The sequence below is a fragment of the Phocoena sinus genome, chromosome 18, assembly GCF_008692025.1.
Source record: "Phocoena sinus isolate mPhoSin1 chromosome 18, mPhoSin1.pri, whole genome shotgun sequence".
Classification (NCBI taxonomy): Eukaryota; Metazoa; Chordata; class Mammalia; order Artiodactyla; family Phocoenidae; genus Phocoena; species Phocoena sinus.
Window position 1 is genome coordinate 532,567 of NC_045780.1, and position 26,034 is coordinate 558,600.

A 26,034-nucleotide genomic window follows, 5' to 3' on the forward strand; every position below is an offset into this window, starting at 1 on the left:
TCTATCTGGTCTATTTTGTCATTTAAAGCTTGTGTTTCCGTATTACTTTTCTGTCTGGATGATCTGTCCATTGGTGTAAGTGAGGTGTTAAAGCCCCCCACTATTATTGTGTTACTGTCGATTTCCTCTTTTATAGCTGCTAGCAGTTGCCTTATGTATTGAGGTGCTCCTATGTTGGGTGCATACATATTTATAATTCTTATAAATTCTTCTTGGATTGATCCCTTGATCATTATGTAGTGTCCTTCCTTGTCTCTTGTAACATTATTTTAAAGTCTATTTTATCTGATATGAGTATTGCTACTCCAGCTTTCTTTTGATTTACATTTGCATGGAATATCTTTTTCCATCCCCTCACTTTCAGTCTGTATGTGTGTCTAGGTCTGAAGTGGGTCTCTTGTAGACAGCATATACATGGGTCTTGTTTCTGTAACCATTCAGTGAGCCTGTCTTTTAGTTGGAGCATTTAATCCATTCACGTTTAAGGTAATTATCTATGTGGATGTTCCTATGACCATTTTCTTAATTGTTATGCGTTTGTTTTTGTAGGTCCTTTTCTTCTCTTGTGTTTTCCACTTAGAGAAGTTCCTTTGGCATTTGCTGTAGAGCTGGTTTGGTGGTGCTGAATTCTCTTAGCTTTTGTTTGTCTGTAAAGCTTTTGATTTCTCCATTGAATCTGAATGAGATCCTTGCCGGGTAATCTTGGTTGTAGGTTCTTCCCTTTTATCAGTTTAAATGTATCATGCCACTCCCTTCTGGCTTGTATTCTGCTGAGAAATCAGCTGTTAACCTTATGGGAGTTCCCTTGTATGTTATTTGTCGTTTTTCCCTTGTTCTTTTCAAGAATTTTTCTTTGCCTTTAATTTTTGTCAGTTTGATTACTATGTGTCTCAGCTTGTTTCTCCTTGGGTTTATCCTGCCTGGGGCTCTCTGTGCTTCCTGGACTTTGGTGGCTATTTCTTTTCCCATATTAGGGAAGTTTTCGACTACAATCTCTTCAAATATTTTCTCGGGTCCTTCCTCTCTCTCTTCTCCTTCTGGGACAACCCCTATAATGCGAATGTTGTTGCATTTAATGTTGTCCCAGAGGTCTCTTGGGCTGCCTTCATTTCTTTTCATTCTTTTTTCTTTATTCTGTTCTGCAGCAGTGAATTCCACTATTCTGTCCTCCAGGTCACTTACCCATTCTTCTGCCTCAGTTATTCTGCTACTGATTCCTCCTAGTGTATTTTTCATTTCAGTTATTGTATTGTTCATCTCTGTTGTTCTTTAATTCCTCTAGGTGTTTGTTCTTTAATTCTTCTAGGTCTTTGTTATATATTTCTTGCATCTTCTTGATCTTTGCCTCCATTCTTTTTCTGAGGTCCTAGATCATCTTCACTATCATTATTCTGAATTCTTTTTCTGGAAGGTTGCCTATCTCCACTTCATTTAGTTGTTTTTCTGGAGTTTTATCTTGTTCCTTCATCTGGTACAAAGTCCTCTGCCTTTTCATTTTGTTTATCTTTCTGTGAATGTGGCTTTCCTTCCACAGGCTGCAGAATTGTAGTTCTTCTTGCTTCTGCCGTCTGCCCTCAAGCAGAAGGTAGTTTTGACATGTACTCTTTTGAAACGATAACATGACTGCAATCTTCTATAAGCCGCACCCAAAAGCTTTGTTAAATATGAAGCATAATATATACAAAGAAGATAATAAAGATAACATAAATAAGCCTTCCTTGCAAAAACTAAAAAATCAACTATGGGTATCCACTGTTTCCTCTACTGTGCAATAAGCCTCGCACTTCAGAGTTACTTTTCCTTAAAAGCTAACCATTTAAACCCTCGTCCAGTGAAATGGGGTTAAGAACATTCCTGGTTTTACATTGAGGATCCATGTTAAATTAATTTTTTTAATTAATTTTTTTGTGGGATAATCTGAGGTCTGGCTTATTTATGTCCATACCAACAAAAAAAATTGTTCCAGCACCACCTGCTGAAAAAAACCTTGCTTTTCCTATCCAAATGATTTTGTACTTTCTTCTAAAATCAACTGACTGTATTTGTGTGCTTCTATTTCTGGCCTGCCTATTCTATTGATCTATTTGTTTATATGCCAATACCATACCACCTTGATTACTATGGCTTTTTAATGTCTTTTTTCCCAGGTTTACTGAAGTATAATTGATAAAAACTGTACAAATTTATGGTGTATGATGCGATGTTTTGAGGTTTTTAATGTCTTGAAATCAGGAAGATGACATTTCCTTAATCCCTACCTCACACCATACACAAAATTAACTTGAGATGGATCACAGATGTAAACATAAAATCTAAAACTAAAAAGCTTATAGAAGACAACATAGGTAAATATCTTCATAACCTTGGTAGGCAGAGTCCCTAAACAAGACACAAAAAGTACTAATCAGAAAGGCAAATAGTAAACTGGACTTTATCAAAATTTAAAACTTGGGCTTTTCAAAACCAACATTAGGAAAACGAAAAGACAAAACACTGTCCAGGAGAAAAATCTTCCAAACACATTTATTTTATAAAAGATATGTATCCAGAATATATAAAAAGAATTCCTACAACTCAATAATAGAAAGACAATCCAATAAAAAAAAGTGAGCTAAAACTTGGATACTTTACAAAAGAAGATATATGAGTGATGAGAAAGGAACAGTAGTTATCAGGAAATTAAAACCACAATGAGATAATCATTTCATACCCACTAGAATAGATTAAATCAATACAGACAACACTAAATTTTGTTGAGACTACAGAATAATTGGAACTATCAAGTTGTCAGTGGGAGTGCAAAATGGTAGAGAAAAGAATTACTCATTGTAACGTCTGCAAAACATAAAGACTTAAAACAAGCTTACTTACAACAATTAATTTTAATACTCATTTGAGTATGAGATGAGAGATTGACAGAAATGGAACCATATGAGATTCTAAGATAAATATGCTTCATGTAAGCTAACAAGGGAGAAGTTACTGCAAACTTGATCATTTAAAACTCATTAAAAAAGAATTACCTGTTTATATTTGTTAACACAACTTTGGCAGCAAAATCTCATCTGCTGACCTTCAATGACTAGGAGATTGTTTCCAGCACCTTTGCTGGGCAGGTACTCCCCACACTGCTCACAGCAATTCATCACTAGACCATTGGCCAACCTGTACTTGTTAAAGCACTGGTTACTGCACAGCTTATGTGTTACATTGTTAACGCTGACTTCATGCCGAATCTAAAAACAAAAACCAATTTATTAAATAAATGAACTGGATTAGCACCATACACGAGATACCTAGTTTTTTCAACAGAAATAAGGAACCTTTAGTAATTTCTCAGTGGATGAAACATTCACGTAAAAGACTTTACAAAAGCACATTTCACTATTCTTTCATTTTTATCTTTGATTTCTTTGTAAAATTGTGCTTTGATTTTATAAAAGGAAAAATAAGATTCATAGAACAAAAAGCAACAAAATCAGACATTTAAGAATTACAGGGGCTTCCCTGGTGGTGCAGTGGTTGAGAATCCGCCTGCCAATGCAGGGGACGTGGGTTCGAGCCCTGGTCCAGGAAGATCCCACATGCTGCAGAGCAACTGAGACCTTGCCCCACAACTATTGAGCTTGCACTCCAGAGCCTGTGAGCCACAACTACTGAGCCCACGTGCTGCAATTACTGAAGCCCTCGCGCCCAGAGCCCCTGCTCTGCAACAAGAGAAGCCACCACAATGAGAAGCCTGCGCAACCACAATGTAGCCCCCACTTGCCACAACTAGAGAAAGCCCATGTGCAGCAACAAAGACCCAACACAGCCAAAAACAAATTTAAAAAATAAATAAATTTATAAAAAAAAATTACAAGAAATGGTTAGCAGGTTTTGATATGACCTGCTTAAAAATAAGTGGATTGGGAATTTGCAGGTATTATAAACTCCACTGCCCTAGAAAATTGGGGTGGGGGGGTGGGCGAAGGGAACCAGTATCACCCACATTCAGGATGGAGTCTGTATATACCTAAGTTCTTGCTTTGCTCAGCTCTATGGTAGCTGAGATAAAATTGTGTCTGGGATTTACACGGCTTCAGGGTAATCCAGACCAAATTCAGTTACCAAAGACCATGTTAAGTGGGGACTCCCTGGATGCCTGGGAAGATGGCAATACCGCCTAAGAAGTGTGAAGTGACCTACATACTTTCACTCCACCTGTTCTACGTGTTCTTGTAGGACTGGTTGTTTCCTTCATGTCCTGAACCTACATTTTCATTTACTGTGGCTAATAAGAACAAAATCCACCATAAAACTATTGCTCTCTTTATGAGTACATTCAGTTCCACACAAATGGATGATTACCCCCCATACTATGGGGTGGGACATTTGTTATGAGACAATTCTAACATATGCTTATTCTTCCCTTCAACTTCACTGAGTAGATTCAAGACTCATCCATTAGGTAGATGGCAGAACATATAATAGCACCTAAAAGTTAAAATTATCGCTGTGAACCTAGATAATAACTTAAGATATAAAATCACAGACCTCTGTTAGTTTACTGCAGATTGTACATCTTGATTTATTCAGAACTCTTTTTCGAAGATTCTGGTTATCTTCATAGGGAGACAAAGATGTACCACAAAATTTTTGGAAGGATTCACTTGACTCCCCTTGAGGAACAAGAGTAGCCTTTTTTGCAGGTGCACCTCTGAAACACAAGGGATAGACACAATTTAAGAACACTGCATTCTTATTTTTTGGCCATGCTGAGTGGCTCATTTCCCCCACCAGGGACTGAACTCGGGCCATGGCAGTGAAAGCCCAGAATCTTAATCACTAGGCCACCAGGGAACTCCCTAAGAACATTGCATTTTAATAAAAGTCAAATATATATGAACAATAATTGACATTTTTCATTTTCTCATGATTTAATCCTAAGAATCAACTATAATTTTTGGATCTAGAAAAATCCACATTTTGGTTTAACTGCTAACAGTTCCTAAATAATATGGTAAGATATTCAGAGATAAAAATATTTTGTTGTCACAGGTTATGACCTTTAGAACCTTGCCGCAGGTTATGACTTCTAGAAGCATTCAAAAAGGGTGTTAGCAACCGGGTAGAACCAAGGTAGAGGATGGGGAAGGGGGTGAGGCAAAGGCAGTGGTGGGGTAGGGTTGATTTATTTCTATACCTAAACTCTATTTTCCTGCCAAGAGTAAGTACAATACAAATAACCCACAGCTCTGACATACGCTAGGACAACTCAAGCTCCATAAACTTGAAGAAACCTGTGCATCAATTCTATCCATGAATCTTCCGCAACTCTCTAAGTACATTCAGGACACAAATTCATACTGCCAGTATCCAATCATATGGGAGCATGTTGAAAGGTACAGCTTACTTTTTACATGTCACCTTGCGTTTCTTTGGAGTACGCTTATGAGAGAAGGAAGAGAGGCAGGTGGTAGAACAGAAGAGGTGAGCTGATCCTTTTCGCTGATAAGCTGTCTGTCCCTTCTGTAAAGGTTTTTTGCAGTTTGCACAAGTGATTTTAGCTGGTTTAGTGGGTTGCTGTTGGACAGAAGGCTGGGAGATCTGTTTAGGAAGTGAGTCCACTGGTGATAAAGAATCCACCCCTGGCTGTTTCTGATTACGGGGAAAGGATGCTGACTGGGAGATCCAAGAATCTTAAAAAATAAAACACATAAGAAAAGTCACGGAACAGTTAAAAACTCCCATCAGAAAAATATTTAAATTTTTCATTTTGCGCAAGTCTGAGAGAATAGTGAGGAAGCCTTGCTGTACAACCCCAGGGGGACTCTCCCCTTTGTACTCTAAGTGAATGATGCTTTATTGTGCCAACACTGGAAATGGCAGCCCCGGAATTGTGCAATGCGGTAGCCAGCATCTCCAAGCCAGACCCTCTGTGCTAGAGATTGTGCAAGTAATTTAAACTAGGTCTTGGTATTCTCAGCTACAAATCACAATGATACCCAACCTATCAGTGTTATGAAGACTAAATGAGAGGGACTTCCCTGGAGGTCCAGTGGTTAGGACTCTGCGCGCTTTCACTGCCATGGCCCAGGTTCAATCCCTGGTCGGGGAACTAAGATCCCACAAGCTGTGCAGCAGGGGAAGAAAAAAACTACATGAGATAATGCATATAGTAAAGCGTTATGTTCTGTAAACAGGGTACTTCCTAAGGCACTTTTTCTTTTCTAAGACAAAAGTATTAATACATTATAAAATAAAGCAAATATACAAATATAAAGATTATAGTCTGGTGTATGATACCCATTTTCATAACAGCTTCCCCCCTAACATTTTATTATGAAAAATTTAAAGCATATAAAGCTGAAAGAATTTTACTGTGAAAAATATGTCCATCATATAGATTTTATACTATTTTACTTTTTGCTTTATCACGTTTTCTATTTATTCACCCTGCTAAATAATCTATCTTCTCTATGTATTTCAAGTAATTTGTAGATACTAGTGCACTGCCCTCCAAAATACTTGCAAGTACATGTAATTTAGACATAGCATTTTAAGGCAACTCTGTCTACAATTACCTGCCAGCCTTCTAGACTATTTCCCAGGCATCAGTGTAGGTGGTGGATTACACAGGAGACCCAGCTTTCCTACCTTCACACGGGGACTCCATCATATATTACTGTTAGCTTCAAAATGGTACAATATTATGTACAGGTAACAGTGCCTCTCAAACCTTAACATGCATACGATCACTTGGGAATCTTGTTTAAACAGAGATTCTAAATCAGTAAGTCTAGGGAGGGGCCTGAGATTCTGCATTTCTAACTACCTCTTGAGTAATGGTGAAGCTTTGAGAAACAAGGCCCAAGAGCACTGAATTATTCTGTCATCTCTCTTCAAACACAGCTTTTGTCGTTAGGTGAAGGTCTATGGCCCCTCCACCTATTATAGCTCTAAGCGCCTCATAATACTACCAACACTAACAACTCTGTTTTTACTTCTAAATTCCTACCCATTGCTGCTTCTAATTTTGTCCTTTTCCAGATATTTTTATCTTAACAGGCAAAACCAAAACAGAACAAGTAACCAAAGGAATTCTTTCACTCCGCAGAAAGATACGCTGGCAAATATGAAGTATATTCCATAAAGTTTTGTTTTTGTTTTTATTTTGGCCGCGTCACGCAGCTTGTGGGATCTTAGTTCCCCGACCAGGGATTGACCCTGGCCCCACAGCAGTGAATGTGTGAAGTCCTAACCACTGGACCACCAGGGAATTCTCTGGGCTTTTTAATTTTTTTTTTGCAGTACGCGGGCCTCTCACTGTTGTGGCCTCTCCCGTTGCGGCGCACAGGCTCCAGACGTGCAGGCTCAGCGGCCATAGCTCACGGGCCCAGTCACTCTGCGGCATGTGGGATCTTCCCGGATGGGGGCCCGAACCCGTGCCCCCTGCATCGGCAGGCGGACTCTCGACCACTGCGCCACCAGGGAAGCCCCGGGCTTTTTAATTTTGTACACTTACCCATGCTTAAAGGGGACAGAGTTATATATAAGTGTGTAAAGTGAGACATCAACTATACCGCGCAATAGATTCTGCAGGGTTTTTCACTTTAGCATTGGTGCATACATACATAAAGCAAATGTTTTCTTTGTTTATACTGCAACTATTGAATTTCTCCTAATTTCAAAGTTTCTTATTTCATCAAATTCTTATTTTATCGTGTTAGTGTCTACAGGCTAAATAAAACAGGGTCCCCAACCCCTGGGGGCCTGGGACCAGTAGCAGTCCAAACGAGCACAGCTTCACCTGCCACCCCCCATCCCCCCATCGCTTGCATCACCTCCTGGAACATCCTCCACCCCCCACCGTCCGTGGAAAAACTGTCTTCCACAAAACCAGTCCCTGGCACCAAAAAGGTTGGGGACTGCTAAAATAAAAGGTCTCTCAACCAAATTCTTCCATGCTCTATCCCCAGAATAAATTTTACGAGAAGGGGCCCAGAAGGATTTAATCCAATCCCTCCTTATATGCAAGGAAAATTAAGGCCTAGAAGCTAGAGGTGATTTGCCCAGAATTCCAGCAAGTACCAGATCCACTATTTGAGTTTTAGATATTCTTTTTTATTTTATTTATTTACTTATTTTTTGGCTGCATCAGGTCCTAGTTGCGGCGTGTGGGCTCATTAGTTGCGGTGTGCGGGCTCTCTAGTTGTGGCACGCAGGCTCCAGAGCTCGCAGGCTCAGTTGCCCTGCGGCATGTGGGATCTTAGTTCCCCCGACCAGGGATCAAAGAGGCGCCTCCTGCAATGCGAGACGGATTCTCAACCACTGGACCACAAGGGAAGTCCCAAGTTTTACAGATTCTTGATTTCTTCCTGCATCTAAACTCTTCTGCCTAAAGAACAACCTTTTAGTATTTCTTTAGTGTTGGTCTGCTAGTGAAGTTACTTCAGTGTCTCAGTGGGGTTTTTAGTTGTTAAAGAGTAACACATACACATGAAGTTTATAATCTTAAGTGCACAGCTCAATGACCATCTTCACAATGAATATGTACTTCTATGACCACCACCCAGATAAACACACAGAAAACTTCCAGGATCCTCATGTCTTTTCCACGCAGTCACTCCCCTCCTTTCCCACAAGCCATCTGTATCCTCACTTCAAAGATAAGTTCTGCCTTATTTTGAACTTCGCATATGAAATCACGTAGTGTGTACCCTCGTCTCAACATCTCATCTGTTTCATTCACACTGAAGGTAGTTGTTCATCTGTTTCCATTGTTGAGTATTCCATTGTGTGGCTGATACTATTTATCACTCTACTGCTGATGGACATTTCGATTGCTTCCAATTTTTTTTTGGTGGGGGGACATCAAAGGTTTATTGGGTAGGGGCTATTGGGTTTATTGCCCACCGCAAAAGTTCCTGGAGCAACACCCTACTGTGTACGACAGACAGGAGGCAGGACATGGGAGCAGTCTTTGCTACTCAGGGGAGAAGGAGGCTACCATCTACAGGCGGATGATTGCTTCCAATTTTTGACTATGATTCCTCTACATGTCTCTTAAGGGTCTCTTGGGTATTTATCCTGCTCAGAATTTGTAAAGGTTCTCGAATTCAAGGGTTGATGTTTTTCTCCATTTTAGAAAATCCTCAGTTACACCTCTTCTGCCTCATTTCTTTTTTTCTTTTTCTGGGACATTAATTACATGTCCTTTTCATCAAATGTCCTAAGTCTCTTACATTCTTTTCTGTATGTCCCCCCTTTTGGTTCTGACTCAGTCTAGATAATACTCTGATACATATTCCAGTTCATTCACACTCTCTTCAGCTGTGCCAAACCTACAGCTAAAATGTAGACTGTCTGATACTCCTAGTACCTGTGCCCCTTGTGGGTTCATTTCTATTGTCTGCTTTTTCTCTTATTTCATTACATGGCCTGCCTCCTCATATCCCTAATAGTTTTACACGAAAAACTGAAAAAAAAAAATTGAAGACTCTGGATTATGTTAGCATCCCCAATCCAAAGGTTGATATATATATTTTTTAAATCAGTGTCCGTCTTTGTGGGCCCCTGTGAGTCTGTTGAAAGTTCCCCTTAGATTCTTAGCAGCCTTTTCTGGAACTGAACACATACCCGTTAGAGAAAAGCAACCCCAAGTAAGAGATGACTCCTCTGAGGCTCCTTCTCAGATATGAGAAACATTTTTTTAGTGTATTTGTAGCTCTGTGATGCTTTCGATATTTTATATGTTTTGTCTCCCTGTCCCCCATTATTCTCTGCAGGAGGGACAGGAGTTACCTATCGATTATTAGTCTAAAGTCTATTATTATCAGAAGAACTTCCTAGAATCAGTATCATAGCCAGAGATGTTTATAATCCAACAAAAATACAACACAGATGCAAGAACAATTTCTAAGTCTGAGTATTTTCTTTGATGAAATTTTGCTGTTTACATAAAGATACATGATGGCTGAAGAACTTTCACTGAAATACAGTCTACCTTAAAGGTTAATGAAAAGATTAAATGACTCAAAGGTCCATTCTAATGGACATGATCTTATTTTCATAAGATATTACACAGTTTTATTTGTACTTTATGCAGAGCCATAATTTTATAGGATAATATTTGAACCCTTAAGCCCTAGATTCAAATATAACTCAACTCCAGAAATCCTCATCTTGCTCTTATTTTTTTTCTTTTTTCTGTGCTGGAAATCCTTCATTCTATAGAAGTGGGAAGCACACAGCAACTAAAGTAAGACACTCTGGGGGAGCTCTGACTCTAAATAATAACAACAATTACAATAGTAATACAATGGTCACCATATTATTCTGTAAGTCTTCTGGTAAAATTGGTTAATTTTACAAAAGCTGACAGCAAGTAAAAACAAAATTTAGGGTTAATACTAAAATTAGACAGCTTTCACTATGCTACATCCAACTTAAACAGAGTGAAAAGAGCAACAACGAGAAGACAGTCCTGGGGCTTCCCTGGTGGTGCAGTGGTTAAGAATCCGCCTGCCAATGCAGGGGACACGGGTTCCAGCCCTGGTCCAGGAAGATCCCACATGCTGCAGAGGAACTAGGCCAGTGTGCCACAATTGCTTAGCCTGCGCTATAGAGCCCATGAGCCACAACTACTGAAGCCTGTGCCCGTGCTCCGCAACAAGAGAGGCCACCGCAATGAGAAGCCCGTGCACCGCAACGAAGAGCAGCCCCCGCTCACTGCAACTACAGAAAGCCCGTGGGCAGCAACGAAGACCCAACACAGCCATAAATAAATAAATAAATAAATAAATAAATAAATAAATAAATAAATAAATAAATAAATAAATAAATAAATAAAAGAAGACACTCCTTTTTGACAAGTGACTCCACCTTTCAGAAAGCTTCAGACACATCTTTACCATCACTCTTTACCTGACAACTCTGTAGACCCTCTTTTTAGAATTCTGGGCCAAATGGTATTATTTAAAGGATAGGGCCTCCCTGGTGGCGCAGTGGTTAAGAATCCACCTGCCAATGCAGGGGACATGGGTTCGAGCCCTGGTCTGGGAAGATCTCACATGCCGTGGAGCAACTAAGCCCGTGCGCCACAACTACTGAGCCTGAGCTCTACAGCCTGCGAGCCACAACTACTGAATCCCACGTGCCTAGAGCCCATACTCTACAACAAAAGAAGCCACCACAATGAGAAGCCCGCGCACAGCAACGAAGACCCAATTCAGCCATAAATAAATAAATAGATTTATTTTTTTTAAAATAATAAAATATATAAATAAAGGATATAATTCTGTAACTTTTTTCCCCCGAAATAGAACTTTAGAGAACCCAGGAACACTGTAAATTCATCCACACTTCAGAGATAACAGAAATTCATTGCCACAGCACAAACAAAATAGTTTAAATGTAGTTAAGAACGTCTTCATATATATGAATGAATGTCAGGGGAGTCCTTTAATGCTTTTTGTCTGTTACTTTTTAAAATCATTGATACCTCATGGCATGAGAAAATTATCACTGTAATATAAAATACAGTTTTGAATTAATGAGATAAAAGGATGACAAGAATAAAAATACATCCAAGAGCAGTCAAAACTACTTTCAAACAACTTTTGCTAGTCTCAATTATGTCCACAATTTGAGTGGAGCAACAGTATAGCATCTAACTACAGTATGCTTTTTTACAGTTAAGTAAAAAAGCATACTTAAAAAAAGTTAAGCTTACTTAAAAAGCATACTTAAAAAAAGTTAAGCTTTTTTACAGTTAAGTCTATGTGCTATGCTTTTACATTGAAAAGCATGTTATTGATCCACTTCATCATTCAATACACAACTTCAATTTACTCCAGAAGGTGAAAAACGGTCAAGGCTGAAACATAAAAGAAATACATGGCAAGCCTTCTGGCTTTAACTTCACTTAAGAGCTTATATGTACATAAGATGTAATTCATGCTTGCAAAAATATACATGTAAAATTTAGGAAATAATTACAAAGCAAAAAATAAGAGTGAAAGAAACAAATCAATTACACGGCAATAAAAAATTTTAAAAAGAAGAGTGAAAGAAACAGAGATCCAAAAGAATGCTTTTCAATGGACATTATTCCAAGTCTTCAACATCATCTTCAACCGCTTTTAAGCTTAACACATCACTCAATATAGAAATCACAAGTTTTTTATATTATTTTTCAGGTTTCACTCAATTAATAAACAAAAGATGTACATAGTAATAAGTAGATGACAAACATAAATGAACAAATTCATAAAAAGTCTGCAAAAGTATTTTTAAAAGTTCAATGATCATTAAGAGGATATCACCTCTAAATGATCAGTTTAGCAAACATTAATAATACTCCTACCCCTGAGGAGAGCTTACATTATAACAACAACAACAAAAAAAAAACCCATAATTTTTTGGTGAGGACCATTCTGTATTAACCATGAAAAGCTTTAAAAATATGTTGACATTTGACTCGGCAATTTCACCTACAGAAACTTTTCACTAGAAAATATGTGTGACAAACTTAAGAGATATTCATGAGAAACCTGTTTATAACTGCAAAGACTAGACACAAGCTATTAAATAAATTATGAACATAAAAAGCTTACTATGTTTGACATAAGCGAATACGCTAAATGATGAAATGTCAAATGTTTCCCCTCCACCCCAGGTCAAGAACAAGACCACAGAAGGCGCTTTCACTGCTGAGGGCCTGGGGTTCAATCCCTGGTTAGGGAACTAAGATCTCGCAAGCCGCGAGGCATGGTCAACAAAAAAAAGAACAAGACAAGACTTTATACTCTGATCACTTCTACTCAACATTACATAAGAAATAAAAGGGGATCTGCCAGGCCAAACTATTTCCATAATAAAACTAAGATTATGTGCCTTTTTCATGGTGTTGGCATCTGCACTAATGGTGCAGAAGCAACGATGTTAGGTAAAACTGCTGGCAGTGGAACCAAACTGTACTAGTAAAATTTTCTTCACTATCAGGCACTTGCACAAAAGAAAGAAAAAGTAGCACCTGTACTTCCTATTGTTCTTCCAACAACAACTGGTCAACACAATTCTGATGCTATAACTACCTGGAGTCAGCACCAGCCCCCATTTTGAAGGCAGAGTCCACAAGACTGCCCTCAATTTACATGCCACCTGGACTTCTGGCCAACTGGCTGTAAATCTGGGAGGTTCCTAAGGCCCCTTCAGATTCAATAATTAGCTAGAATGATTCAGGGAACTCAAGAAAGCTCTATACTTATGATCAGTTTTATTTAAAGGATACAAATCAGGACCAGCCAAATGAAGAGACATACGGGGTGAGGAAGGGTCCCAATGCCAGAGCTTCTGTGCCTTCTCTCTGAGGAAGCGGATAGCGTCACCTACCCGGCACAGATGAGTTTTTATTGGGTTTCATCGTGTGGATGTGACTGGTGGGATTATTCGCTGCGTGTGACTGGACTCAATCTCCAGCCTCTCTCTCCTCCATGGAGGCTGGGCTGGCTCAAAGGCCCAACACTCAAATCACATGGTTGGTCTTTCTGGTGACCCTCAGCCTTAATCATTAGTTATTAGGAATCTGGTAAATTTCAAGGATTTATTCTCTCCCCCAAGAACCAGGGACAAAGGCCAGTGAAATTATTTATTATGCAACAGAAGACTTTAGTGAAAAGGTAAAAATTAGTATTAATTTTACTGAATTTCAGCCTCTGACTACATCTTAATACTCTGTATGATGAACAGGGAAGCATCCAGAAGCCACTTGTTTCATACCAAAGAACAATGAGAAAGAGTGGAAAAGCACTTGTAAAATTGTTGCACTGCAAGCTGAACTAGCCTTAAAGGAATGACAAAACAAACTGGTTATTGACATTTTCTTAAAATAAGCCTTTCACTTCAAAAAAATAACAGTATTTGTTGCCAGTGAGAAAATTTGAGCTTTCGAGTGAAAATCAGAATCTTTGAAAACCTGCATCCACCACTGCTAGCATGACAGCTTTCTAAGGTGTCAACATTTAGAAGACCTAGGTAACTCAGTGAATCAACACTTTCCAAATAATTAAAGCACAATGTTACCAAATCATACAAAGGTAAAATTCATTCAAAGATAAATGAATTTTAATGTAATAAAGCATGAAAAGTTCATTATATAGTTTCAGATTCCACACTGTAAGAACTTTTAAGAAACTACCACTTCTCAAGTTTTGGTGCTGTGTCAAAAGGAAAAGGAAAAAACTATCCATAATTAACTAAAAAGGTTACTAAAATATTGTTCCATTCTACAGCCACATATGTATGTGAGGCCAGATTTTCTTCTTATACTTCAAACAAAAGAAGATATTGCAACACATTCAATGTAGAACTAGATTTGAGGAGCTAGATATACCTTGCTGTTTTCTATCAAGCCAGACTTCCAAAAAATTTGTGGGGCTTTCCTGGTGGCGCAGTGGTTGAGAATCTGCCTGCTAATGCAGGGGACACGGGTTCAAGCCCTGGTCTGGGAAGATCTCACATGCCGCGGAGCAACTAGGCCAGTGGGCCACAACTACTGAGCCTGCACGTCTGGAGCCTGTACGTCTGGAGCCTGTGCTCTGCAACAAGAGAGGCCATGATAGTGAGAGGCCCACGCACCGCGATGAAGAGTGGCCCCCACTCAATGCAACTAGAGAAAGCCCTCGCACAGAAACGAAGACCCAACACAGCCAAAAATAAATAAATAAATAAAATTTAAAAAATAAAATGCTTTATAAAAAAATTTTTAAAAAAGATTTCTGTAACTGTAACACATCACTTTTCACTAAATTTCTTTAGTGAAAGTAGTTATCTTTCATCAAAAATATGTCACATACTTTTGTTAAATGAATAAATACCTTTTAAATTTGTTTTAATTTCTAGTATGATAACAGATTAAAAACAAAACAAAAAACTTTGGGATCTTCAATCACTTCCAAGAGTGAAACTGAGACCAAAAAGTTTGAGAACTGTCCTATAGAAATTAATAAACAATATAAACGAAGACATTTAGTGTGTAGAGTTTCAATAGTAAAAAATGAAAAGCCATATAAATGCTTAAAAAGTAGAGGAATAAATATCTCAGACAAAGGAATATCTTATAGCCACTGAAACCTCTACTTTTAAAATGACATAACAGGGGCTTCCCTGGTGGCGTAGTGGTTGAGAGTCCGCCTGCCGATGCAGGGGACGCGGGTTCGTGCCCCGGTCCAGGAAGATCCCACATGCCGCGGAGTGGCTGGGCCCGTGAGCCATGGCCGCTGAGCCTGCGTGTCCAGAGCCTGTGCTCCGCAACGGGAGAGGCCACAACAGTGAGAGGCCCGCGTACCGCAAATAAATAAATAAAATAAAATTTAGATTAAATAAATCAAGAGAACACAAAACTAAATACAATATGCTCTAAATTCTGTTTTTAGAACCACAGAGGCAAAAGACTGAAAGCAAACAAACCAACATTTTAAGTTGTCAGTCACTTCTACTTAGTAAGGTAGGTGACAGATACTATTTTCTTATTTCTAACTATGATTTCCTTCAAATGTTCTGTAATGTTCTCATAACCAGAGAAAAAGATTAATTAAAAAAAATTTTTTAAGAAAAAAAAATACTAGCATTCCATTAAAACAACAAGTGATTCGGTTCTTAGTTCTAATTACTTTCCAGTCCTTTCCTAAAATTCTAAGTTGGTCAATAGCTAAAAGCACTAAAATGACCCAAAACAAACAAACACAAACACAAACAAAAACCTGAAAAAACAAACAGCACACCAAGTCATGAAAAATCCACAAAAAAGATTTGCTAAATTTTAAATAACTTTCATTATATTTTACCAGAACACAACTGGCCTCATAAGAGTCTTTAAAATACAGATATCTGATTTGGGACTTTCCTGGCGGTCCACTGGTTAAGACTCAGTGCTTCCACTGCAGGGGTTCAATCCCTGGTCAGGGAACTAAGATCCTGTATGCCATGTGGTGCGGCCAAAAAATAGGGGAAAAAAACAAGTCTCTGATTTAAAGGTAAGAAAGTTTTCTAAATTTAAAATGAAGCAACTAATAAAATGCTGATTTAAAACCAAAAATCAGAGACAAGCAGTCTAAAAGTAAACACTTGAAAAGCAAAAATTGAAAGGTCAGATTATGTAATTACAAATTAAATAAAATTTAATTGTTATGTAATATTACTTTAATCCTTTAGTTCACTATCCATCCTTTTATTCTATGACTTTTACATTAAAATAAAGATGCTAGTAAACAAAGATGGAGGTAGTAGTTATGGGAGTTTTCAATTAAAACACTTCACATATAAATCACATTGGGTAAAATAGAGTAGACTGCACAGTTTTATTTAGCAAAAAATTCTATTTTAATATGAAAGTTAACAAAAAATATTTCACATATAGAATAAAATAGACATAGGTACTAAAAGTAACAGCCAAAAGTTTATTTACTTAGTGTGGAAAGAAAATATTTAGTATCACTTACTGCTTACCAGGATTGTGATGAGCTGTAAATCCTCCGTTCTGAAAAACGTCTCCTGCCACATTCATTCTACCAGGATTAAAAGGTCCTACAGCAGTCTTGGTCTGTGAAGTTAAAGACGGGGTGTATGTTTGCATATTAACACCAAAGTTACTCGACTGCAGTCCGTTAGCGACATCTCCCAAGCTGGTATTCTATAGTGATGTTATATTTGTAATTGTTAAGTTCATATCTCGCCCATCATTCAGAGCTTAATACCTGTTTCTAAGGTTGTAACATTAGTAATATGAATTTCAGAGTCGATTCTGTAGTGATAACACCATTACCCATTCCAGCATTTACCTTACTTCTTGAAAGACTGGAAGTGGAGAAATCCAAATCTTTGGTTCTGTTTTGACTTCCAGGAAGTGCCCATTCAATAAAACTAGAAGAAATTGTCTTTTCCTTTCCATTTGTTTCCATGTCTTCTTCATCATCAATGACAATTGTCTCACTTACACTTCCCTTCTGAGAAGCCAAACCTCTTGAGGAAGGAAGAATTATGGAATAATTTCCTTGTAGCTTTTCATTTCTTGATGCAGCAAATATAAAATTTCTTTGATCAGCTATTATTGGTGCAGAACTTGAAGGAGGTTGTATAGATTCAATAAATACAACATCATCATCATCGTCCTCTGCTGACGAGTTCCTAGATCTATTAACTAAAGGACTAGCTGGGTCACCCAATGCCACGTCCATGAGACTAGCTGCCATGGCTTTACTCCCTAATAAGACAGGGGTCTGTTCAGTCAAGTCTAATCCTCCCGCTGAACATTTATCTATGCCAAAGAACCTATAACACAGAGAGAAGAGAAAAAAAAGTTCTAGTGTACTGTAATCATTGCATTTTATTGCAATTAAATAGCACAAGTGAAATTTTAAATTATTTTATGTGATTTTATCTAAGTCCTTCCTTGAAACAGAAAATTGTTCAAAATAATTCCATCAATTACCAATAACTCAGGGTCCAAAAACAATCATTATACTAAATATACCTTTATCTACTAAAATGACTATGATATTGTCCAAATTCTATTTCCCTAGGGTCTTCTGTCATTGTTTTTTCAAATTCTCTGCTTCCAACATTAAACCTTTCTGAATCTTTTTTTTTTTGTCCTTGTTGAGGAATCACCAGACACTATGCTATAGGTTTTTTATACAAAATTCTGAAAAACCCATGATGTAGATATAATTTAATTCATTTTACAGATTAGGAAACGAATCTGGGTAAGGCCAAATAGGACTGAAACTCAGGGCTCTAACTCTAGGCTCCAAATTCTTAGCCACTTTGTTTTATTCAGCAAACACCTCTGTGTACCTACTATGCACTAGAGAATGACAAACGAAAGGATCCAGCAGAGACATAGTTGGAAGAATCTGGAGACGGGACCGACCAATGAAGCACAGCTCTGAAAGCAGATGAGAGAAGAGGAAGAGGAGGATGCGTGCACAGCTGGTGGTGAAACTGATCATGAACAAAAGTCTCCTTTATCTCAAAAGTGAGAGGGGAAAAGGTAAGTGTATGGCTGTCCCTTGGTGTCCACGGAGGGACTGGTCCCAGGATATCCACGGATGCTCAAGTCCCACAGTTAGCCCTCCGAATCCAAGGTTCCATATCCGCAGATTCAACCAACTCTGGATCGTGCAGTACTATAGTATTTACTGAAAAAAATCTATGTATAAGTGGATCCATGCAGTCCAAACCCATGCTGTTCAAGGTTTTGTCCAGTTGTAATTAGAACGTATATAAGTATGTAGAAATAATAGATGGAAAGCTGAGGTAAGTTTATACATCCTGGCTTCAATTTTCTTAGAAGCTCAAGACAGTGAAGGAGGTAGGATCTGTATGGGTGTTGAATAATAAAGAAAAGTCACTCATACAGCAGTCATCATTCAATTTTAAACATCTCATATTGAAATATACTAAGTAACATTCTATTCTAAAATTTCCCCAACTAATTTTAAGTGATAGTACTTACAGTCATACATTCGGTAATGTTTATTCTTAATAGGTGCTATGCCGTTAAATACAGCAATGCAGTAAATGCTTATAAAGGTGAGGCAGGAACTATTCTTTTTCCCATTTTACCCATCAGGAAACTAAGACTCAGAAGATAAGAAGATAAGTAATCCACCTGGCCCGTCCAAGTCTCCACTGCTGGAAAGGGTAGAGTCAGGACTCAAATCCAAGAAATGTGACTCTATAATCTATTTCACAGCCACTACATTATATGCAATTACTGTATACAATTTTTTTTAAAATTACTTGTTTTATTAAGATGAGTGAATTCATTAAAACAAAATCAACATTCAAATAACTCTAGTTCAAAGATAAATAACAAATCTAAGGAACCAGTTTAAAAGGGTTATAAAGGAAATACAAAAATTAGGATCATGGTTAACACTCATCCAGTAAGCTTATTATGTGGTTGATTTTCAGAGAAAAGAGGCAATAATTCAGCCTAAACTGAATTATGAAATGTAAGAGCTGTTACATACGAATTCTCTCTGTCTTTTCTGTATTTGAATAAACCTAGAACAAAAAAGAACAATTTCTGGAAAAGAGCTATAGCTGACTCCACAGTACCCTCTGGTGGCTGTTAGGCCCTATTTTAATCTTCCCAAAGGAAATAACAGGAAGAGCATTCTTTTTTTTTTTTTTTTTTTTTTTTGCAGTACGCAGGCCTCTCACTGCTGTGGCCTCTCCCGTTGCAGAGCACAGTCTCCGGACGCGCAGGCCCAGCCACTCCACGGCATGTGGGATCTTCCCGGACCGGGGCATGAACCCGTGTCCCCTGCATCGGCAGGCGGACTCTCAACCACTGCGCCACCAGGGAAGCCCTGGAAGAGCATTCTTTATGCTCAGCTCATTGTAGTCATCTATTTCTGATAAAAGATTAAGTATTCACCTATTTTCAAATTCCAGGGGCTTCCCTGGTGGCGCAGTGGTTCAGAGTCCACCTGCCGATGCAGGGGACACAGGTTCGTGCCCCGGTCTGGGAAGATCCCACATGCCGCGGAGCGGCTGGGCCCATGAGCCATGGCCACTGAGCCTGCGCGTCCAGAGCCTGTGCTCCGCAACGGGAGAGGCCACAACAGTGAGAGGCCCGCGTAATGCAAAAAAAAAAAAAAAAAAAAAAAAAAAATCCAGATTGTAAAAAAATTAAAACCTAACCCTAACCACTAGTAGAAGTCATTGTGGGGCTTCCCTGGTGGCGCAGTGGTTGAGAGTCCGCCTGCCGATGCAGGGGACAGGGTTCGTGCCCCGGTCCGGGAGGATCCCACATGCCGCGGAGCGGCTGGGCGCGTGAGCCATGGCCGCTGAGCCTGCGCGTCCGGAGCCTGTGCTCCACAGCGGGAGAGGCCACAACAGTGAGAGGCCCGCGTACCGCCAAAAAAAAAAAAAAGAAGTCATTGTGTATATAATTTAACCGTCAAACACTTTCTTAATTCCATAAACATAAGACTACAAAAAAGTTTTAACCATTTCTATAACATTATCTAAAAAGAGAAAAAGTTATAGTTTAGCTAAGACACTGAGCCAATTACCTCACTTCATTGAGTTTTACTTTTCTAAACTATAAACTGCAAATGGGGATAAAAAGGACTCTGAGGTTTTAATTGTGATAAGTGAACTTGCAAGTCCCTAGTCTCTCTGCCTGGACATATTACAGAGTGCAAAAAATGTTAAATCCCTCTCCACTGAGAGGGTATTCAGGCAAATACTTTGCCTACACCTTAGGATTTCAACAAATGTCTAGTTAATCTTAAATATTTACCTACTCTTCCTGTGGTATCTTATTCATCTACAACCATTTAATGTTTAATTGATCTTCATTTTGATGCAATGAAAATTAATATAAAATCAAAGGAAAATCCACACAGAGAAGTGCAGAATCTAATGGGCGTTCCCTGGTGGCCTAGTGGTTAGGATTCCAGGCTTTCATTGCTGTGGCCCATGGTTCAATCCCTGGTCGGGAAACAGATCCCACAAGCCTCGCAGTGCAGCCAAAAAAAAAGTTGTCCTAAGAACAGAAAGTTAGGCTGAAACCCGAGCAAGACTCTTAAACGCAAACTATCTCTAGGTTATGGGTAACAACCCTGCAAAGTTAAGAAGGTATTTAATTAGGGGTAAAAACAAGAGTTAACAGTAAAACAAAGACACAAATAAGGGTAGTTTGCCCTATTGTGTTTACTTTTAGTAACATCTCAGCAGTTTTTATTTCCTAAAGGTTGCTACAATTATCTTTTTTTTCAAAAATTATGGTAAAATATATACAACATAAAATGCCATTTTAATCATTTTTAAGTGTGCAGTTCAGTGTTAGTTTTTTAAATATGTTGTTTTTTTTTTGCAGTACGCAGGCCTCTCACTGTCGTGGCCTCTCCCGTTGCGGAGCACAGGCCCCGGACGCGCAGGCTCAGCGGCCATAGCTCACGGGCCCAGCCGCTCGGCAGCATGTGGGATCTTCCCGGACAGGGGCACGAACCCACGTTCCCTGCATTGGCAGGCGGACTCTCAACCACTGCGCCACCAGGGAAGCCCCTTAAATATGGTTTTTTAAAGTTGCAAAAATTTCTGCTGAATTCTTAAGATATAACTGAGTATCATGAATTTTCCTGAGATCACCTTCTATTAAAAAAAAAAAAACAATTGAATAATTTAGTAGCCATTCAATATTCAATTATGTTTGTGTACAATTAAGTAAAACTTACATATTAAAACGAATCAGTTAAAAAAACAGCTGCTAAAGTAGAAATGGTGAGATATTAATATGACAAGATTAGTATGTGACGAGAACGGTAAACTAACCTGCTCATGAGTCTTCAAATGTTAAAATCACCAAGAAAGTATATTCAATTATTTAATTATTGCTTCAAAGGTTTATTTTTTTTTTTTTTTTTTTTTTATGCGTTACGCGGGCCTCTCACTGCTGTGGCCTCTCCCGTTGCGGAGGACAGGCTCCGGACGCGCAGGCTCAGCGGCCATGGCTCACGGGCCCAGCCGCTCCGCGGCACGTGGGATCTTCCCGGACCGGGGCACGAACCCGTGTCCCCTGCATCGGCAGGCGGACTCTCAACCACTGCGCCACCAGGGAAGCCCCAAAGGTTTATTTTTTGGCCACCTATAAGCACACCTATATTTTTGCGGCTCTATAAAAGATAAAGGATGCATGCTACAAAAACCTGTTGAACACTAATGAGTTTTATGACATGTTCTACAGCACCTCTGGACTTAATATTGTCACAGAACAGATCTTTCTTAATATTAAAATATTTATATATTTACCTAAAAATAATATCAATTCCAAAGCCAGCTTCATGGTAGTGAGTATATACTACAAGCATTCCCATTTAAAATCAGAAACAAAATAAAAATATATGATGATTCTGGAGGTTTTACTCACAAATGTAATGAAACAGGAAAAAAGAAAAATCAAATGAACAGTTATGACAAACAGCAAGAGAATTACTTAAGTGTCTAAATACAAAACTACTATCTAGAAATCAATAGCCTGGTAGGGATTAAGATTGTAGACTGATCACACACAACTAACTTCAATCCCTTCTAAAACCCCCATAACAACAGTAAAGTTCCTACTGACAAGGAAAAGAAAAACAAAAAGAAGAAACAAAAGGAACAAAATTTGATAAGCTAAAGAGCAGGTGGATAAGCAGTTAACCAACTCTGCTGAGATAGCCAAACTCTAAAATAATGATGGAAAAGGCTGAGAAATATCCCGACTTATGCTCAGAATCTTCACGAGGCTCAAAGCCTATAGCTCCAGATATCACGGGACTAAGGAGCAGGTGGCTAAAACAGGAGGATGTGAAATCCCAAATCCCTTCCCTCCCTCTATTTTGGTGATGACACCCTGGCCCAAGTTCTAGACTTTTATTCTTTGGAGAGAATAGAACATAAGGTTTTTGTCTCAGGTTCACCAGGCACTGGTGAATGCTTCAATAGCATGCATATGAAATGCCCCCTCTCTCACTTGATTTCCAGAGAGCTGGCATCCAGACTTCTATCTTGCAAGCAGCAGACTATTATTCCCTGGAAAACTTCTTTCTCAGAAACACTCCTTTCTGTGGAATTAGGAACACGAAAAAAGGAAAGACCTAAAAATAACGACTTTAAAGATTCTCCATCAACTGGCCAAAAAAGAACCATCCTACAGTGAAGCTCCAAGCTGAAAGTTCCATTCACTCTTCCAATCTATTCTCCATTTCCCAATTCTTAATCTTGAGTAGACCTGTCAAGAATTATGAACTATCTGGAAAAAGCTTCTAATGAGAAAATTAGTTGTTAAAAGAGAAAAAACAAACAAACAAACACAAAGGAAAGAAAAAAAGGCAGGAAAAAGAAAACGTAAAATGAAAACCCACAAACTATTAGTACTCTAGACAGATACATGACAAGCAAAAGACCATATAAAACTAATATTTCTAGTATAAAAAAGAGCTTTGGGAAATGAAAAGCTTAGCAGAAATGGAAAACTCAGTAAAAGGGTTGAAAGATAAAGCGGAAGAAATATCAGGAAACAAAACAAAGATAAGAATTGCAGCCACCATTAACTGTGTGTGTGTGTGTGTGTGTGTGTGTGTGTGTGTGTCCCACATAACTTATGGGCTAGGCGGCGATTTACAATCTTCATAGCAATCGGGAAGACAGACACAATTTACTCACTTATAAAATGTGCATAATAAAAATGTATTTAATTGAATAAGACGTGCATTTATAAAGATGCATTTATTGACTTATTTAGTTTGCACTTGCCAAAGTAGTAAGAGAGCAGAGATGTGAACCCCAATTTGGCTGGCACTAAACCTAGTCCTTTGCACACTGCGCTCAACTACGCTAGGAACACACTGCTGAGAAAAGTGGCTTTTCTAAGTGGTAATACCTGAGTCAGTGACTTGATCTCCTGCCAGTCTTTAAGTCCCCGCTAGTTCCCTTTCCCTATGAAAGTCCCTCATAGCTCTAGCATCCTACCCACATCCCTTCATCTCACAAAACTATCAAGTAACGTGAAATATCAGCACTTCAGATATCCTATGAACATTACCCAGTTGAAACAATATCCATTCCTAAAAGCTGTCTAACTAATGAAGTGTGCTGTGACGCCTAACAGCCTACGTGCAAAGCCAAGTTTGTCAAGGATTTACAAGGGCAGAGGGAAGGCAGGGACACTACTATGAGAGATGCACTAATCACAGGTTTCTTTTTGATGACCAGTGGAAAACTGATCCAAAAGGACAAAATAGGCAGGACCTAAGACTATACAGAATCCCAGACAATACATGGAGAATCAGATTTAGAAAAAAAAAAAAAAATCATCATTTTCAGACTCTTAATAAAATTACTGATTCAGGCAAGGATTGGTGTTAAAGCCAATAACTGAACAGCTGACAGAGCACTGGGCATTTTATTGTACCAAAGTGAACAGCACATAGGTTACTTCTTAGTAACAAGGAAACAACACATTAACTTCATAATGGAGGCTGTCACTACCAATTCCGTGGTCAGTCTCAGAATCACGGCTAGAGTGAGAACTAGATTATCTCCTCTTTTTTTTTTTTTTTTAAAGACTATCTCCTGACTTGACCCTGGCTAGAGAGCTGCCAGGGTGCGTAAACACAAATAAATCTTCCTCAAAGGGACGACAAACTCACACAGAAGTATCGCCTCCGTCGACCTGACAACAGTACATTCAGTAATTTTTCTTAATCCAGCGATGAAGAAAAAAATTATTTCTATCCATAAGAAAGCCAATAAAAAAACCCCAAAGCTAACCAGAAAGCATTAAAAACGGAGCTACCTTTAACTCTTGTTTTAGAACCCTAGAGAATACAAGCGGTGTAAAATGTCAGCGCCCGCTCCCAGTGCGTTCCCAGGGATCAGCCTGGCCTGGCTATGGCGACAGGGCCCGCCCCAGAAACCCGCTGAAGGTAAGAGAAAGGCCAGCGCCACAGAGGCGCACCCTGGCGCGGCGCTCACGGTACTGGACAGAAACGCGGGGACAACTACTCACAGTGGCGGCGCGGTCCTCCTCAGCTTCAGACAAACGTCCACCAGACTGGCCTGAAGGCGATTCCTGGTCCTAGAACGAAAAATGACAAATGATTTAGTGCCAGCCAACCTGGACGCAGCACCGGTTCGTAACCACCAGCGAGACGGAGCAAAGGGACAAGAGGTCAAGGCGTCTCCGCGTTCTCCCCCCTCCCCCAACGCAATGCCGCCGAAACGCCAGGTACAAACAGCAAGGCCCCGCCACGACCACAAGAGACTACACGGTCCCTATGAACACCAGGAGGGAGGTGGAGGGCGAGCGCAATCTGGACGCCAGCGGGGAATCCTAGCCCCCTATGCTGCCCACCCTCCGCCGGCCCCGTCGCGCCCGGACCCACTCGCGGGCAACTCGCGTCGCCGCGGGGCGGAAACCCCCGCACTGGCCCGGAGCCCGAGACCTGCCCGCTCCGCGTCCGCCATTAGAAACTCGCCCAGATAAACTGTGACGAGAAGACGCGGCGCGCCGCGGCCCCGGCGGCAGAGGAGGGGACCGGTGCGGGGGGGGCCCGCGCCCTCGCCGCCAAACTTGGGGACCTCGCGCCGTCGCCGCCGCCGGGACGGTGCGAGCGCGGCCCCGAGCACGCACGGAGGCGCACCTCCCCCGCGCCGCCGGCCCCCGCCCCGGACGGCCCCGAGCGACCCCCGCCGCCGGCGGCCGCCTCACCAGGCCCTCGCGGCCGCGCCCGCACTCCTGCAGCCCGCGGGCCGCCCGCCAAGGCGCCTGGGACATCAGCGGAGCCGCCGGCAGCCCGAGGCCCCGACGCGCTAGCTGCGACTGCGGCCGCGCCGCGGGGCGCCTGTCCCGCGTCAGTGGGAGGCTCCGGGGGCCGCCCTCACCCATCTCCGCCTCCCGGCGCCTCCGCCTCCGCCTCCGCCTCCGGAGGCTGCGCCGCTCCCGGCCAACCCCACTGTCGGCGGTTCTGTGCTGGAGACTAGGCGGAGACAAGCCTCACCCGGTTCTGGCTGCGGCTTCGCGGAACGAACCTCCCCGCCCCCACACCCCGCGCCTTTCAACAAGCGCAACTCCGCTCGGTCCAGTCCCGGCTTTAGCGCTGGTGAGGAGGCGAACGCTGCGACTGCAGCGTCGCGGCCCGGAAGGCCCCGCCCCCCACGCCCTCATTGAGGGCAGGAGAGGGCGGGCCGGGCGGCTCGGGCCCGCCCATTGGCTGCGCCCACCTGCCTCCAGGACGCCCCCTCGAGGGGGTGGTCCGACGCCCTGTCCATCAGGCACAGGCTACACCCCCGCACCTCTATTCCACCCCCACCTCCTCCTTCCCCGGCCCCACCCCAGCCCGACCCGTGAGAGTAGGGTCGCAGACGCGCGTGTCCGGTGCACCTGCCTCGGCTTGGCCCCGGGCGACCCGAGGGCCTGAGCCGGGCCGCCTGCCCCCGCAGCGTCTGCGAGGGACGCCGCCCGAGGATCGCCGCGGCCTCGATGTCCCC

At 40.8% G+C, this 26,034-nt stretch overlaps 1 protein-coding gene across 10 annotated transcripts in view; it reads right to left on the bottom strand.

Annotated features, from left to right (window-relative positions):
* ZMYM5 (zinc finger MYM-type containing 5) overlaps positions 1 to 25,705 on the bottom strand; it is a 33,811-nt gene extending 8,106 nt beyond the window's left edge. The window contains exons 1-8 of one of the 10 annotated variants that reach the window (XM_032611289.1): positions 25,429 to 25,550; positions 24,554 to 24,622; positions 22,517 to 22,607; positions 16,824 to 17,313; positions 16,492 to 16,585; positions 5,396 to 5,681; positions 4,537 to 4,699; positions 3,024 to 3,236 (exon numbers count right to left, since the gene is read on the bottom strand). In XM_032611289.1, coding sequence (XP_032467180.1) covers positions 3,024 to 3,236; positions 4,537 to 4,699; positions 5,396 to 5,681; positions 16,492 to 16,585; positions 16,824 to 17,234 — 1,167 coding nt within the window. In that variant the 5' untranslated portion in view covers positions 17,235 to 17,313; positions 22,517 to 22,607; positions 24,554 to 24,622; positions 25,429 to 25,550. Of the gene's footprint in view, positions 1 to 3,023; positions 3,237 to 4,536; positions 4,700 to 5,395; positions 6,116 to 16,491; positions 16,586 to 16,823; positions 18,363 to 22,516; positions 22,608 to 24,553; positions 24,623 to 25,255; positions 25,408 to 25,428 lie in introns of those variants that run through there. The other 9 variants (XM_032611288.1, XR_004346681.1, XR_004346680.1 and 6 more) reach the window with 9 other exon arrangements.
* Positions 25,706 to 26,034: the final 329 nt, after the last annotated feature.